This window comes from Homalodisca vitripennis, chromosome 3 (assembly GCF_021130785.1).
Source record: "Homalodisca vitripennis isolate AUS2020 chromosome 3, UT_GWSS_2.1, whole genome shotgun sequence".
NCBI classification, from domain to species: domain Eukaryota; kingdom Metazoa; phylum Arthropoda; class Insecta; order Hemiptera; family Cicadellidae; genus Homalodisca; species Homalodisca vitripennis.
Window position 1 is genome coordinate 97,957,871 of NC_060209.1, and position 18,810 is coordinate 97,976,680.

An 18,810-nucleotide genomic window follows, 5' to 3' on the forward strand; every position below is an offset into this window, starting at 1 on the left:
AAACAGAAGAGGAGAAGTTAGCAAACAAATTGGCACTGTTGTCAGTAGACTGATCATTATTCGTAGTTGAAATTATGTCGCCAGGGATTACAATAGTGGGACACGAGATGTCGCATGCAGTTAAAGGCTCTAAGAAGGACCACGATACTTTGAGGACGAGAGAAGTTTTTGTACACGAGTAATTGTATATTCACAAAGGAAACATTTTTACACTGTACTCTAACAATGGCGAAACGATAGTTGGAGCGTTCCATGTAACGTTTATGAATTTTCTATTTTCCTGTGCTCTAATTCACGTGAGAATTAAATCAGAAATTTGGAATGACCACATTTCTTTAAGTGAGTGTTTCTCAGGATACAGTCTCTAAATAAATTAATAAAAATCTCAGGAAGCACATCGACACTAATTAAAAAAAAATATAGTTGTTCAATGTTAGTTGATGTTTGTCAAAAAGAAAACTGAGAGTAATTCTTTATAGGCATATAAAATACTATACATTAGACAAAATAAATTTAAAACATTTTAGTGGGTTTTAAACCATATGTGGTTTTTAATTTTATATTTGAAGTGACAATATATAGAAGGCTGATAGAGATAGCAGCAGCAAGAAGAGTTCTGTCTTGTCTACTGTGATGTCAAAACATCCATATACGATATTGTGAGTTGTGGTGTGGATAAAGTTACTGAACTTTGAGGAGTGAAATGGGAAATTCATTCTAGTATTTAAGTAAATGAGAACCCATAATCATGGGCTCTCAATTATTAGAAATTTTACGTCAAGGAATATGGGCTTCCTTGACGGGAGGATGGTTTTATGACCCCCATCAGAATATGTTCCACAACACATTCCATCTCTACATTTGGCTTTTCCTTCTTTGTCTCCCATTTACTATATTTCTGGTAAGTGGCGAGATTTATATATTACTTATATTAAAATAAATAAATTAAAGTACAACTAAAATAAATAAAATAAGTTCATCAACAGACTGATAATAATTAAATAATTATAGTAAGTTACTCAGCAACTCAAATATAGGTCATCAGCCAAATTTAGTGACTGAATACAGAAACAAGTAACTTGTTTCTGTAGCAATAATCATATTATTGCTAGTAGCCCTAATAGGTGTTTATAGGAAATGAAATAGGTCAATCAGTCTCTATCACCAATATGCGTATTTAATTTCAGTAAGCTGTAAAGTATTGTTAGACCTAGGTCTACATTTTATTTTTAAAACTGTAAGTACTTCTAAAACAAGGAGCAATAATCTGTTAGGCCTAGACTATTCTGATTTAGCTTCTGGCGAGTAAGATTAAAGGGCTGGAGTATATGAAACGAGTATATATTTATGATTATTTAAACTATAGACCTACTAAACATTAAAAAACAAAAATTTTGAACTTTATTGTGTTATTAGTATTTCATATTACAGTATTGTTCAGGTACGTTATATCTTAAAAAGTAATAATTAAATGATGAATTAAAAACTATATGGGTTGGGTACGATAAGCAGACCCGGTTTTTTACATCGAAGAACGTAATTATCGATACCTAATATTCACATCTCAAATCCTAGACTATGAATCGATATAAAAGTATCTATAGTCCTCAATAACAATCATGTGTTTTAAATTAAAATATGAATTTAATATTTACAATGATCAAACAAATTATTATAACCAAAATTAGAAAAACTGAAGACGACCATATTTGCTCCTCTCACAGTTACAGTTGTTTCTTTCCCACAAATTTTACATACGTTTTTTGGTACGAGCCCAACATGTTGAAGTCACGAAAAATATGTCATCATCTTTCAAAGCATTGTCATATAGTTTTCTAAAATTGACTGCCATTTTTAGTAGTAATCAATGTTAGGCTACTTATATAAAATTGAAATATTACATTACGAGTATTATTTGAAAGTGTTTACAGCTGTTAATATAGATTATTTAAGTTAATTGTTCAAAATAATTAATCAGTATCGATTGATTATATTGATGGTTATGATTAAGTAATATTGTTTGCCAATTTCTATATAAAAAACCGGGTCCGCTTATCGTACCCTACCCAACTATATATTTGTATTTAATGAATCTAACAAACAAAGCAATGTAAAATTCACTTCTTAAGTCTTACTGTTGTAGAGGATAATTGGGGCAGAGTACGATAAGCCGACACGGTTTTTACATCGCTTATTACAATGATCGGTACTTCATATATCGAATAACAGCTATGAATCGATATCAACATATAAAAAATACTACATTAAAGTCACATGTTTCAAATTAATAGAAATAGTTTAAACGATTACATAATTTAATAAATAATAAAAATACTATGACCATTAATCAAACAAAAAATTAAGACAGATAACAAGAAAAAAAAATGTCATTTAAATAATAAAGGAATCGTAACAAACATCTTGAAACTGAGAAAAAGCTGTAAATAATCTTTTAGTGCTATTTTATGTAGTTTTATAAATTTTATTTAACTACATTTTATTATTTTTTAAATGTTACTTATAATACAAATTGTGTTTAGTGTTCGAGTACAGTCAGTGCAGATGATTTAGTTATTGTTCAAATTAATTACTATTGATTGAATATATCGATGGGTATAATAATTAAATATAGTTTGATAATTTCTATATATAAAACCGCGTCTATTTACCTTACTCTACCTGATAATTGTATCTGGCAGCGTGTGAGACAAATAACACATGGCTTATATCCATTGTATTTGCTGCCATCACTCAAATATACCACACAAATGGCTGAATTAATTATAAGTAGTATTCTTAATACATTAAAAAGTGCTGGCAATAATTAATTGTAAGTATCTATAGTTAGAATTTTTTATAGTAAACGATAATCTGGTTTTATGATTCAGTTGTGGTGGCCACTTATACTGTAGCTGATTAAAGATGTTCATAATCTTTTCATTTGGACATAATATTGTAGATAAGGCATATGAAAAAGTTTGTTGTTGTTATTATCTATTACCTTGATTATTAATTGTTGTTATTATACATATTAGTATAATAAATCTTTATATATTCAGGTGATGTTTGGGACAAAATGATATAGTTAACATTGATTTATATTTATATATATAGTTATAGTTTTTATGGTTTCGTGAGATACATTATATATTTAAAGACTAATAAATTAATTTTAAATCCTAATTTGATGTATCAAATCAGTTTATAACCTTACAAATTTTATACAGTCATAATACTACACATTTTTAAATAATATTTCAGTGAATTATGCCATCTAAATTTTAGCACCACTCATACAGGATTTTTTGAAGTTGGAGAATTCTATTTAGATTGCTAACCAATGTGCATCCATACTAATACAGCTTGTAAGAGATGTGTGATTATGCACAATAAACAAATGTTAGCGTTTCTATACTGGGTGTTTTCGAACATTATCCTAAGCGCGACATTTAATTTCATACTAATAGCATATTATCATTCCAGTTTAAATCATAATCAATTTGTTCCAGTTTAAATCATAGTCAATTATTAAAACTAACAGTTCATGCTTTCCTCCTTTATATTAATACATTCATTTATATAAAGGTTTGACATGTCCTTAGATTTCTTTTATTAAGTACATTTGGTACAAAATTGTGACGATATTCACTGACTGTGAAAATAATTTGATTCTGCTTTTACCAATAAAAATGGCATTTATGTTATACTGATCGAAAAAGATAGTGAGTTGTTTTTTGTACTTAGGGCTCTTTGCTGTTGCTGAAATTAGATGACAGTTTACATTGTTTTCACCAACTGTTATTTGGTTGTTATACAAGAGTATATTTTGTTGTTTACATTCATATTGAACCAGATTTCATTTTATATAAACACACTGTACATCAAATAAGAAGGAAATTAAAATACAGTACTCGTATTGCATGAACATTACACTTATTGAAGATTTTTGGAGCATTGGAAATATTTTCACTTAATATCACTAGTAAATTGCAACACTTTTTCCAGTATTTATTTTATTTTTTGTAAAAATAGAAATATGTATCATATTGTGTAAAATGTAGACAGTTGTACTCACAAGTGTTCTTAAAATTGTTTTATTTTTGAAATATGATAATCTGGTTATAAAACAGGTTGAAATGTTGAAGACAGCCTTCAAAGACGACACTATGGGGAAAACCCAAGTGTATGAATGGTTTTCTCGGTTTAAAAAAAGGTGACATGTCAATTCAGGACAAACCTCGTTCTGGACAACCATCGACTTCCCGAACACATGAAAATCTTGTGAAAGTGAAAGAAATTGTGCTTGCAGACCGACGACAGACTATCGAGCAAATATCAGAGGCTAGTAGGCTGTCATGGAGCTCAGTTCAACGGATCTTAACCGAAGACTTGAACATGAAAAGGGTTGCCGCTAAGTTTGTGCCTCGTGCTCTCACTGACTTTCAAAAGGAACGTAGAATTGAAGCCTGCCGTGATTTGAAGCAGCAACTTGAAGCCGATCCAGATTTCTTGTCAAAAATAAGTACAGAAGTGACGAATCTGGTGCTATGGGTACGACCTAGAAACCAAACAACAATCCAGCCAATGGAAGTCGGCATTATCACCCAGACCAAAATAATGCCGTCAAGTCAGATCGAGTGTCAAAACAATGCTCATTTGTTTTTTTGATGTAAAGGGGATTGTCCATTCAGAATTCATTCCACCAGGCCAGACAGTAAATGAGGTATCTTGAAGTCTTAAGAACCATAGCATTCATCGCTAAAGACCTGATTTGAGGGAAACAGGGGACTGGTTTTTTCACCACGACAACGCGCCTGCGCACACAGCAACCTCTGTCTCCCAGTTTTTGGCCAAAAATGGCATGGTTTCGCTACCACACGCACCTTACTCACCAGATCTTGCTCCATGCGACTTGTTTTTATTCCCACAAATGAAAAGGGGCATGAAAGGTCTCCAATTTGACAGCGTGGATGACGTCAATAAAAAAAACAGGGGAACTGGCAGGCATCACTGACGAGGAGTACAGAACATGTTTCAAACACGGGAAACAACGATGGGATAAGTGTATAAAGTGCAATGGAGAGTACTTTGAAGGTGATAAGTTTGTTTTGTAAATAAAATAAATACATGTATATTTAAAACAGAATTCCGGTTTTTTTTTTGGTATCCCCTCGTGTGTTGTAGAGTTGAATATATTTTTATAGGTTGTTTTCAAACTAAATATTGGAACAACTCATTCACTGATCTTGTAAATGATTCACTCATGGCTATCAGTTTAAAATCTATCCCTTGATATCTAACTTTTTCATTTGTGACTTATCATGTTTCATTCTTTTTACTCAATTATTATTTTTTGTTACTCTTTATCCACCTCCTTTTCTCCACTATAGTGGGGATTCACAAATATAATGTTTTCATTATGTTATTTTTTATTCTCAAAAAAAGTAATCAACCATTCATTCATTGTATCCTAATCTAATCAACTCATGAATAATATCACACTTTAGCACAGTGGGTAGGGAGCTTGATTATTGTAAATATTTTGAATTAATAATGTACCTCAACATCCAACAAGGATTAATTATAAAAAATTAAAGATTTTTAGTTGTTTTTGAATGAAAATGTTGGTTGTTTACTTAACACGTTCAATGCGGTTGCGGTAGATCTACTGCACGGCTGCCTCGCGCCAGGCGCGCATGACGTAGATCTACTGCACAGCGCCATTGTTTAGAAACCCAGGCAGTGTGCTCTCAGCACTCGTCGTGTATGGTTGTCCCGTTTTGCCGCTCGTCGGGGATATACTTTTCCCGCGTTTTTGTGGTCGCCGTTCTCAGTTAGCGTTTTGTGGTTAGTTTTTAGACTACTTCAAATTTTACCGTTTTTGTTGTGTGTTTAGTGTTATTCTTATAATACAATAGACATGGATTTGCCTCCTGGAACTAGTGGAATCCAGAATAGACGTCAGTTTGTGGCTAATAGTGAATTCTGATTATGAAGACGACCCTGGTGTCCCTGGTTATGCTCCGGACCTCGACGATGAACAATACGAGACTGATGAGTCAGAGGTCGAAGACCCAGACTATGACGTAAGACCACCACACAATGGAGTCCTCAAACTATAGGTATGAAAGATGTACCGTTTTACAAAAGAGGAAAAGTTTTTAGTCCCTTTGCCTAATGAGATTACCACCAATCAATTTTTTCTTGTTGCTGGTGGATGTGATTTTTTTGGAGGGCATTGTGGCTACTACGAATAGATACGCGTTGGAGTTATTCTGTGGACCTACTACAACCCAGGCTCACGAATCCATAAATGGAAAGACATTACCGTGGAGGATCTCAAATGTTTTAATTGGTCTATTGCTGCACATGGGAATATTACAATTACCCCGAATACCATATATATTACCAGGACTATTGGAAAACTTGTAAGCTGTTTTCAACGTGCTTCCCCAAATTCATGGCCAGGGACAAATTCATGCTTATTTTGCGATGCATTAATTTTGAAAGGTACCCTAACCCAAACAACAGAGCTTCTAAAGTACAGTTTCTAATTGACTACTTCAACAATAAAATGGACTCAATTTATTATCCTCAAAAAAAGTTGTGCATTGACGAGGGAATGGTTTTATGGAGGGACGGTTGTACTTTAGGCAATATATAAAAGGGAAACGCCATAAGTACGGCATCAAACTGTACAGTTTGTGTGACCCCCATGGCCTAATACTTCGTTTTTTTTTTATGTATTGCGGAGGAGTTTTAGATGATTACGGTGGTAAGGGGCATGCAGCCAATGTTGTATTGAAGCTGATGCAAGGGAAACTCAATTGTGGCCACAGTTTATTTTATGGATAATTATTATAATAGTTTTACTCTTGCCTCAAGCCTGCTCCGTAGGAATACATATTGCAACTGGAACTCTTCGGCTGGACAGAAAATACGTATCTCCTGAAGTCAAATCGGCAACCCTGAAAAAGGGTGAAACCATCGCCCGCTACGCCGAAAGTGTGTGTTGTCGCCAAATGGAAAGACAAACGCGTTGTCTCTTACATATCCACTGAATTTGAAAAATGACATGGTGAATTCAATTAATCGAGGGTGGTTTGGAGAGACTAAAACCACTACCAATTGTTCAATACAACCATGTTATGAAAGGCGTGGACCGCAGTGACCAAATGATGTCATATTATCCTTGCGAAAGGAAAAACACTGCGGTGGTATAAAAAGAATTTTGTCCACGTAATTCAGATGATGTTAGTGAATGCACACTATCTCTATAACGAAGTTCGCACATCAAGTGGAGAAAACAAAATGCCATTGTACGACTTCCGTCTGGAGGTTATTGACAAGCTACTCCCGGACGTTCCCGAGCCACCTCGACCTCTGAAGCGCCGCCCGCGTCCCCCCATGTACCCTCACGGATTACAGAAAAAAGTGGCTTGTGGGAAAGAGAAGTATACAAAAAGAGGTGCAGAGTTTGCTATGCAAATGGCAGAAAGAAATACGTGATGTGGCAGTGTTTAGAATGTGATGGACAGCCTGGGTTGTGTGTCCCACATTGTTTTGACCAATTCCATGACTAATGAAGCGTACCTTGGGGAGGATGGTTGGGTTGTAAATAGTAGTTTTTAGTGTTTTTTATCAATATATTTTTAGTTATACTAAGTGATTTGTTCCCAGTATTATTATAAACAATCGTTAGTGGTCTGTTTTTCAAAAACAATAAGGAAAACGGTGCGCGCTTCGAAGAGAGACTGGCCCCAGGAGCGTGTGGGCGTGTGCGGTAGATCTACTGCACGTTTTCAAAATGGCGAAATTCGGCTCTTTTGGTGTTTGATGACCTTTCTGTACCAACCCGTGTCACAACAACTAAATTGGTAAGTGAATACTAATAAAAAAAAATTAGCCTCTAGCAACATACATTACTTAATTTTTAGCAGCGAACGTGTTAATTAGGCACTGGCTTACTAAAGGTAATATATTTGTACTTTAAGGCATTTATAGTTGTTATTTGCTGCATATTAGTATAGGGAGAAGAAAATGGATATTGAAATTTCTGTATATTGTTAAACAATAGTTTAAATACCATTTTCTACAATTTATTATTTATGTGTTTCTAATAAATATCCTGTTTTTGGGGTTCCGTATGTCGAGTTACTATAATTTAAATATTACAGTTGTCTTAAACTATTGGCCACCTAATGAAAAAGCTATCATCGCTTTATATTAAAGGTTGAATGTTAATTATCTTGATTATATAAAGAAGAAAACTAGATTTAAGAACATTTATATAGTAGGAGACTTTAATTTTTGATATATCTGAAAATGCCAAAGAAACTGGGACAGAAGAATATATTTATAAGTTTAATAATAACCTTATGGCTTTTCTGCTGATTTTCTTTAGACCAAAAAGTTTCTCTCGAACAATCAAAACCTGCATTGATAACATTCTTACTAAAGGTTTGAATAAAAAATATTACAACAAATATTAAATAAATATGGAAAGTGTAATTTCAGATCACAGATAAATGAACAATTAAATAAACTTACGAGATAAAAAATGTATTAATATTTATTCTACCATGTACTCCTTGTAGACAAGAACAATAAAAAAAAAAAACGTATGTTCGTTTATTATTTACACGCAAAAATGTCAATCAAATTTCAATTCATTTTTTAGATGAATATAAAACGTTGTTTTAGTACTTTTACCAATGAAGTTTCATTCTAAAAATCTTTTTCAATTTTAACAAATTCTAAAATTGGATTACTTAAGGAGTTAAAGTTTCTAATAGGAAAAAAGAGAACCTGTTAAGCTGGTTTAAACAGTCTCAATATAAGAATTTTCTTATGTATGTTAGATTACACAATAACTTGTTTTAACTATGTGTAATTGTCCTAAGAACATTTTTGATTCTTGTATATAATATGTAATAAAAAAAGTTGATGAAAAAGGGAAGCTTGCTGGAGTATAGTTAAAACAAATTTGGTGTGACATAAAAAAAAACATTTGCTGATTGTTTGTGAAATGTAAAATTACATTAATAAAATTTATAGAACTACATTCAGCATGTTTCCAAATAATAATTGTACATAATTTGTAGTTCAAAAACTAAATTAGTGTTTTGATATGGTTTATTTATATCTTTTATGTAAAATAGTATTTAACTATGGGACATCATCTCAGAAGCAAACAGTTTTTAAAAAGAAATATATTAGATCAACAACATTTTATTTACTGAAAAAGTCTTGTAAACTCCTTTCCAGGATTTACAAATATTAACAGTACTTTGTATTTACATTTTTAAATGTTACTGTTAGTAAATAAAATTTTGATTCTTTATGTGTAATACACAAATTAATCATGATAATTCAATCTTGTATAACTTTAATTTCAAATGTTCAAAATATTGTTTGCAACTCTACAAGAAAATACCTCAATACATAGGAATAAAACTATTCAAGTGTGACAAACCGCTAAAAAAAGAAATTTATTTGAGAGATAATGTATTATTCTGTAATACATTTCTAAGTGATAAAAATGTAGAAATTTGTATGTTTAGTGTCCTTTATTGATATTTAACCCTACAGAGGTCGCGTCACTAACAGTTACGTAAGAGGTCGTGCATGGTGGATTCCATCAGGTTCATAAAAAAAATATGAAACGAACCCATTTTACAGTTTTATTGTACAAACTTACATTTAACATGTTGAGTAATATGTAAACTTTATTTTAAAGTATTATTACTATTGTAAAATCGTAAAAATATTTGTAAAAGTATTGTATTTATCAAAACAAACTTCAAAATTGTAACAGAATGAAGTACTGTGGTAAAAATACTTGTACATTAATATTAGGTAACAATACTTAAATAATGTAATTTAAGTATAGAAACATGTACTTCTAGTATAAAAATAATGTAATAAATGATATTTTATTATATGAAAATATTGTAAAAAAATCTTACAACCTGTAAGAAATTAGCTTTATATTAGTTGCTATTAGTCACTTGTGGAATCATCACCATCTTCTTCTGCACACTGAGAACAAGTAAACACGGTGTGCTCCCTGCAAATGTACTTGTGACAGATGTGACACATAGTTTTACTTTTCCGGTTTTTTCTCCAGTTGCAGATACCACAACGTCCCTCAAGATTTGCTGCAGGCTGCGGCCTCTCCTCCTCTTGAAGTCCCAGCATTTGTGTGATGCTTCTTTTTAGCTGCCTTGAAAGTCTTTTTTTCCCCATGACGAGCTACCAAATAATTAATACAAAGATCTTTGGCGAGATCCTTCAGGAATTCCCTTCGGACAATGTCAAAGTCTCCTCTTTTGTGTTTGTACACAATATAACTATTTAGCCCAATGGTATTTAGAAGACTGAAAAAGATAGTAAGCGGCCAACGATTGCTTGTTCTCGCAACTGAATACCGTGCCTTATACTCATCAACAACATCCACCCCTCCTTTAGTTGAATTATAGATTGAACATTCAATATCAGAATTTTCAGAAAAATACAATTACATCCGCAAGTTCAATTCCCAGAGACGAATAATTAAACATGGTGTGTGCCGCAGGGGTCTGTCCTGGGACCTCTCTTGTTTCTTTGCTACTTGAAGGGTTTACCTGGAGCGATCCCTGTTGGTAGTACTATTTGTTTGTTTGCTGACGTTTCGAATATAACAATATCAGGAGACACTAAAGAAAATGTTGAAGTTTCATCATTTATTACTTTGTCAATTGTCAAAGAATTTTTGGATCATAAAAATCTTCTACTAAACTCAAGTAAATCTAATTTTATATCATTTTGTACAAAACAAACAAGGAATAAAATAAACCCACAAGTAGCTATAAATAACGAAATAATAGAACAAGTTGAAGTAACAAAATTTTTAGGGCTTTTAATTGACGAAAACCTAAGTTGGGACAAGCACACTGATCATGTGGTAGGCAAAATGTCAACAGGCTTATTTGCTCTGAGACAATTGGCAAAGTACTGTAGCCCATTCTATGTTTGGTATAACATAATATATTTTAATATAAATAAAATCTATATTAAAGTCCTATCTAGTATTAAGTCTTGACCATTTGTAATTTGACGCTATTTATTGTACCTTTGTACATAATATGAATAAAGAATGTTTGAATCTTGAATCTTGAATATAAAAGGTCAAAATGAAAGGCTTTTTAGCATCTCCAGACTGAGGGTCAATTTCGTCACTGTGGTGCATGGTAGACAGTAGAGAACAACTTTTTTTTTCTTCGGGCAGTACGATAGCAGAGTTTTTCCATCTTTGAAGGCAAACATGCTGCTGGATATAGGACGATTCATTGTATCTATTACATCAAGTGGTATTTCTCTTTTTTATTTTTTTGCAGGGTACCCACTAATGTCAAATTGTAATCGTTCTTGAGAGTCTCGGCGAGGGGTATGGATGTATACCAATTATCCATGGTAATGTTTCTTCCAGTACCACTCACAGGCTGGACGAGTCTGGAAACTACAGCAAGACCAGAATTTTGTATTTGAAAGGGACCCTGTGGTTGCTTGCCAGCATAAACCTCTAAATTCATGGTATAAAATGTTTTTGCACAGGTCATAGCATGAATTTTCAGACCATATTTGCAGGCTTGTTTTTTATAAACTGCCGAAACTTACAACGACCTCGAAAAGATTCGAGCATCTCGTCAACTGTAAGATACTCAGAAACAGAAAAATTTGTTTTGCACTTTTCTACCAATAATTCAAACAGATCTCGAATGTTTGCAAGCCTATCAAGCCTCTTCCGACGCCTCCTAGTATCAGCATCGTCAAATCTCAACACTCTGATCATGAACTTGAACCTTCTCAAGTTCATACAGTTGCGGAAAAACTCCACGCCTGTACCATCTGTTGCCCATAAATCATATAGATTCAAATGAGAAGCACGAAGGATTCCTGCCATATAAAGAAGTCCTGTGAATGCTTCTATTTCATCTCTGGATGTGTCAGCTGCATCACGCTCACGAGTGTAACCAGGACGAACTTTTCGTATACGCAGGTTGGTGCAGGTTCCAATGCTATCTATCACCTCATCGGTAAAAAACAACCTCCAAGCAGCAACAGGGTTTTGAACATCAAAGTTTTGTCTTACACCTGGTAATCGCCGAACTAAATTAGCAGCATGTGTTCGCACATTCTGTCTAGAACAGTGAACACTCCATTTAGTTACTCCATCTTTACCTGTATATTCTGGAGATGCTTCCAAAAACGGTACTTCCGCTTCCTTTCCTGATTGTTCTGACGCTGTGTCTTCTTCCTGCACTGATACATGATCTTCATCTTCATCATCGGAATCCAGTTCATCAATAGGAGCTACAACGGGCTCATCAAGAAAAAGTTGTCTTCTTATAGCACCTGGATTTACAAGTCTTTCCTCCTCTTGTTTTTCTTCCCTTTCGACACTGTTTAACAAATTCACAAGTCTCTCTTCTTCATTTCTATTAATATTGACATCAAAATGAAAATAACGAACAATAATACACTACACAGAACAATCACAATTTTAGATACCGCGAGAGGTCGCGCACAGTGGAAATGACAGGTTATACAACGTTGTATTGAATAAAAATGTAAAGCTGTAATATGCTTTTGAGATGTTTATTAAATGATTAATTTTAATAATTTAAATTTAGTTTTAGTATAACAAGTTTTTAATTTGCATATTTAGTTTCTTTATTGATGTACTTGTTATTTTACTGTATAAAAATGTAATATAATACATTTTTGAGACAGTATTGCTTGATATTAACTAATTTGTTGTATTATCTTAAGTTAAGTTTTGGTATTAGGTTTTTAGTTCAGTAGACAATGTCTGCATTGTTTTATAGCTTTGCTAGAAGTGTAAAATTGTAATATGACAATATAAAAATGTAATACATGGTGTTCATAAAAATCCTTAGGGAATGTTAATTCATGAAAAAATATACAAAAATGTTCTTAAGAAGGTTAGTTTTAAATTACTTAAAACTTTGAATCTTTGTAATTGGTTGTAAAGGCCAAAAATCAATAAGTTTGAGCGATGCTTATCTTGATGTTAAACAATACTGTATGTCAGTATAGTGTAGCCTACTTGAAATGAGCACAAGTATAAGCGTAATATGTGCAGTAACACAGAGAGGTAGGAATGCTTATTGTGATGGTTAGGTGGAGGAGAATGTATTTGGCATTTCCTTGTGTGCTCCTTTGTTTTACAAATCTATTTTGGTTGTGTCAAGGTTATTGTTCTGACTGTATCATCCCTATGCCACATCAGTTAGTACAGTAATTGGCCTAGTCTTGTACCACATTGGACTAATAGTATACTGTATATCCTATTTTGTTTGGCCTTTTGTATTGTACTTTTGTACCTTATATTTATACTCTCCAAAGTTATTAGTCTTATTACAAATTAGCCAATGTAAAAACAGCAAATGTGTAAAGTGCTTAGGTGTAAAAGTTTAAAGTGATTCGTTTTTACTATATATTATTATCATTACTTATTAAAAACTCAACAAATAATTTTTTTTAAAATTGATTTAGCGTGAATTTGATAGTATAAAACTAATTAATCCAAATGTAATATTTTAACAACTTAACAAAATTTTTTCTTCAGCAGGTAACCTCTTAATTCTGGTTATAGATTAGAACTTGAAATCATCACCACACCTACCTCTGCTTCATCTATAGTTTTGGTTCCAGTGTGTGAAGACGAAGCTTGGGACATATTATATGAAGTTTTTCTGCTAAATCTTGTAATGACGTGAATGTATAAACATATATATCAATGTATAAAACAATGTTATCAGCACCTTTGACAAAAATCATAAATGTTTCTTTTGAAACTGGCACTTTCCCGTCTGTACTTCAATCGGGAAAAGTCGTGGCCATTTCCAAAAATGGTAATTTAATCGTTGCCAGTAACTATCAACAATCAATATTTTACTTGCTTTCAGCATAATTAATTGTTGAAAAAACTATTTCTGGTCAGACTTCTGAATTTTTTTTCAAAAACAAAATTTTGTGTGATGAAAAATTTGGTTTCAGACAAGGAAAATTAACCCTTTGAATAGTAATCCCAACAAGTTCAGGAGCCCACTACGAGCTAACTGCAGTAATCCTGATAGCCGTGAGGGAAGTGCTATGGTGATAAACAGTTTTTACAATAATGTCTCTTGACGAATAACCTCTCACCTGAATATGTATGCGATCTAGCAGAATAGATATGAAACACTTTCAAGTAGTTTCCATCATTCCCACTACATCCCTGTTACTCTTTTGTTTATTTTTTTCCATTCTATTTTATCTCCGTATAATGGTATTCAGTCAGTTGTTTCAAGGAATCAGCTGATTCTATTTCTGTTTGTGTATAGTTCTGTTGTTATATATCTGATATTATGTTGTAACCATATTTTTACATTTCTGGTTCACCTTAGTATTGTTTTTAAGAAAACATTGTATTATACATTTTTATTTTGTAAATAGAATAACTGTTATACATAATTATAATAATTTCTGTAAAACTACCCCAAAAATATTAAATTTAGTGTCTTTATAATACTTCTTCAGCAAACACAAGAAACACTAAAAAAATGTTAAAACAATAATCTCACTTCTCAGGGCACTCTTACAGAGAAAAACCCCACCTGTCAAAGGTTTAATTGTTGCATCAATCAAACAACTTTTATATCTGACTATAGAAAGCTTTTATATAGTAAAGACTCATTTACGGACACTCAATATCTTTCTTGATCTTTCAAAAGGATTTGGTTCTGTTACTCATGGTCCGTTCAAAAAATATCGCAAGTTTAGTTTTATCCAAAATTATTTATTATTTTATCAATCTTAATTTTGTCTCCTTCAAAGTAATCCCAATTAGATATTATACACCTGTGCCAACGATTCTTCCAATCCTTGTAGCACTTCAATAAGTCATTTTTTGTGATCCTGTTCAGCTTATCCTTCGATGCTGTCTTTTCTCGTCAATCATAGTATAGTGTCGTCCTTATAAGGGTCTCTTCAGTCTCAGGAACAAGAAAAAGTCATCGGGAACAAGAAAAAGTCACATGGGGCCATATCTGGGTAATACAGTTGCTGCGTCATCATTAGTGTGTTTGTTTTTGCCAAAAAATTGTGCACAAGTATCAATGTGTGAGCAGGGGCGTTATTGTGGTGCAACAGCCAGTTTTTCCTCATTGACAGTTAAACTCTGTGGCAGGAACTCATGATGCCCACACCCCTGCAATAAAAAAAACTGTAAGCACAACTTTCACACTCAACCGAACTTGGTGTGCTTTTTTCGGTCTTAGCTCGTATGGCAGCTTCCATTGGGTGGATTGAGCTTTGGTTTCTACGTCATAACCATAAACCCATGATTCATCACCGGTTATGACCCTCTGGAGCGAATTTGTGTCATCGCGGACAGAGTCCAACAGCTCATTAGCAATGGTAATGCACTACTATTTTTGGTCACAACTAACTAATTTTAATACAAATTCCGTGGTAACCCGTCTCATGCCCAAATCATTGGTAAAAATTGAATGGCACGAGCCAATCGATATATTCAGGTTCTCTGCAACTTCTGTAATGGTGATTTGACGATTTGTCAATACTATTTTCTTCACTTTATCAGTGTTTTTATCTATTCTTGGTGTGCTCAGGCGTCTGGCACATTCTTTGTCATTCAGGTCTTGGCCTTGTGAGAACGTTTTGTACCACCGATAAACGTTGCTTTGGTCCAAGGTTGTTGCTTCTCCATAAGCCACAGTTAACATTCGGAATGCGTACGCGCACTTAATTTAGTTTTTAACACAAAATTTGGTACAGATCTTTGATGGATTTTTTAAGAGGCCCAAATCGAAGACAAGCCAAGAAACATGCAAGCAAATCAGTTGTTAACAATAATTAACTGAACATTGAACTTGGCCGAACTTGTTGGTATAAGTCAGAGGCATGTGCACCAACATAACTTCACAAACAAATTTAAAAAACAAATATACGTAACCCGCGGAAATGAAAAAGTCACGATATTTTTTTAACTGACCTGGTATACTACTACAAAATTTTGAAGGCTGTAGTGTACATGGGATGTCATACCAGTGGCTCCACTCATACACAGATGTGAATAAAACCTGTGTGTCAGCCTTAAATGGGGAAATTATTTAGTACGCTGATGATACTACTCTCTATTTCCGGGTTAAATATCTGACTTCTTTTAAGGTTCAACTCTTCATCAATCTTAATTTGTGCATTTAATTTCTTGGTAAATAATTGCAAAACAAACCATGACAAATTACATCAATCTTTCTGTACGTGGATTGAATTCTAATGATAAAAAACAGTAATAACGGATGACATTGTTCCGGAAGAAACTTATTCTAATAAATGTCTAAGAATACACCTAGACAATGTAGGAGTACACCATTACATGCTTTGCTGAGGTTACATGCAAATTCCTAATCTATAACTCATATAATTCTCAAGATATTATGCGTGTAGATAGGCAGACAAAAGAAATTGACACAAAATATTATGCTCAGCCAAATTTATGCATGGTTGGAAATTCACCATTATAGATCACATTCTTGTCTATGTAGAAATGAAGTTTCATGGAAAATTTAAAGTCTGTAGGTCACTTCATTTTCAAGATATGCAGATAGACAGACAGAAATGAAATCTTTTCAGCCTCTCAAGTGATAGGCTTCGCTAAAGCTCAGCCAATAAGGAGTTAACCTGTCAAGTCATACACATTGAAAGTGTATAAAAATTTTGTCCTTCGAACTTCATGAATGCTTTGTAGCTCAGGTATTTTAATGATGACTTAATGGATTAATATTTCAATATGTGTTCCACATAATTTTTCTGTAGGATAGGAAACTTAGAAAGAGTATTCAGAATACAGAAAAAGCTATTCAAATCATCATAAAATTGAATAATAGAGATTCTTGTAAGATTGCATTCAGGGACTTAATCTTGCTAACTCTATCCAGCTTGTATATTTTAGAAATTGCACTTGTCGATTTAAATGTATATTGACACAGGACAGTGATATACAAGGAATATATACAAGGAAAGAGCTTGGGAGTGCTTTCAAGCTCAACAGCAGCATTTGCTTCTCAGGCTGGGATCAAGCTCATTAATAGCCTCCCAGAAACACTAAATTTATGAATAAATAAAAAAATGTTCCAAGCCCAAATAAAACACTATCTGGTGTCCTGTGCGGTGTTGTCCTTGAGGACAACAGGAAGGTGTTATGATGTCTTCACGGTTGTGACGAAATATTATGTTCATTGCTATCGCTTAAAAATTGTGCTACTGATGTAATATTATACATCATTATATTGTACCTGTTTTATTCTGTTGTCTGTATTAATATATTGCGCAAGAAGCATTTCTATGACAACCGCACATTTTTCTGGCGTATGTGCGTGCATGTGTGTGTAATTACATTTTATTGGTATAAACATAAAATGACTAAAAATAATTATTATAATATTTTGTAATATACATGGCACAACCAAAAGTTCATGTTTGTATTCCTTTATTTTTCTGTAATGTTTTACATTTTTTAAACTTTTAATTTATTTCTTCAATTGATGTGACATCTGTTGTTACAGTATGTGGCATCTAGCGTATATGTCTGGACAGCGTATTGTGTCACCGTGGGTGTGTTCTTCACGATACTCAAGTGTGTCAATCTGTCTCTACATCACATGTATGACACCTCAGAGTATATCGTGGAAGAGGAGGATGACAGGCCAGAATGTGAGCGAAGGAGACAACCGCTCAGCAGTGCCAGGTAGTCTATCTCTATCCAGTACTTTAGCTTGCACTGATATTACATTTGTACTACAGAATATTTCAGAGTAAGGTGTACTGTCTGAAACGTTTGTTTGATAGATAGTTTTATCCATTAGTTAATGGTTATAATATGACCGATGTCAGTTATGTGATTCATGTATTTTCATACTTAAAGTACAACTGTTGACTGTCATATGCACTCTGTAATGTCTTGACTATAGCTAGAAACATTTTAATCTGCACAAATTAAGGAGTCCCTTTAATGAAAGATAAAAGCAATTTTGAATAGATACAATAATTTTATTTTATGTTGTGTATTTTATTTGAAATACTAGCAAAATTGATTTTTTTACTGCCCACAATGGCCAAACTTCATGTGTCAAGTGTTGTATAATTGAAATAAGGCATCATAACTTCAAGAAATACATAGTTACACATGTCTGTAATATTGTATAGACAGCTCTTGCTGACTGATAATAATTGAAATATTTGATGCTAATTTGTAATCTCTAGAATGCTGCAGAAAATTGGTTCGCATTTGAAATTTATCTCTAGTTAAATACAGGTTCTTATTCAGGATTTATTTTCAACATCCTTGCACTGACTCAGTGATACCACTTTGGTTCATCCTGAATAATGAACTATAACCTCTACAATGGTTGTATAATGTTTTATTTAGGGATACTGCTTAATCTCTGTACTCAGTCTCAATAAATTGGGTATAGGGTTTTCAAACACAAGTTTATTCAATGAATCAAGAAAATTGTTCTTAAATAATACATTTCTTATGGTTTGTTTTTGTAATACTGAATATTATGTTACAGCAGTGGCAGGCCAGAAGAAAACATAGAACTGCAGGTGTTAAAGACATCTCACGGTAGTCCTCGCACCTCTTCTATTGAGGCTACCATTGGCTCCGAAGATAGCAACGAGTCTACAGATTACAACCAGGCGACTGGCACAGATCCTCCAACTATTGGTTTGTTTGTTATA

The 18,810-nt window shown here is 33.2% G+C and overlaps 1 protein-coding gene across 1 annotated transcript in view; it reads left to right on the forward strand.

Moving 5' to 3' along the window:
* The first annotated feature begins 615 nt into the window (after window positions 1-615).
* LOC124357224 (pecanex-like protein 1) overlaps window positions 616-18,810 on the forward strand; it is an 89,768-nt gene continuing 71,573 nt past the window's right edge. Inside the window, exons 1-3 of the mRNA XM_046808773.1 lie at window positions 616-901; window positions 17,634-17,815; window positions 18,642-18,796. Of these exons, the coding sequence (XP_046664729.1) occupies window positions 749-901; window positions 17,634-17,815; window positions 18,642-18,796 (490 nt within the window). The 5' untranslated portion in view covers window positions 616-748. The remainder of the gene's footprint in view (window positions 902-17,633; window positions 17,816-18,641; window positions 18,797-18,810) is intronic.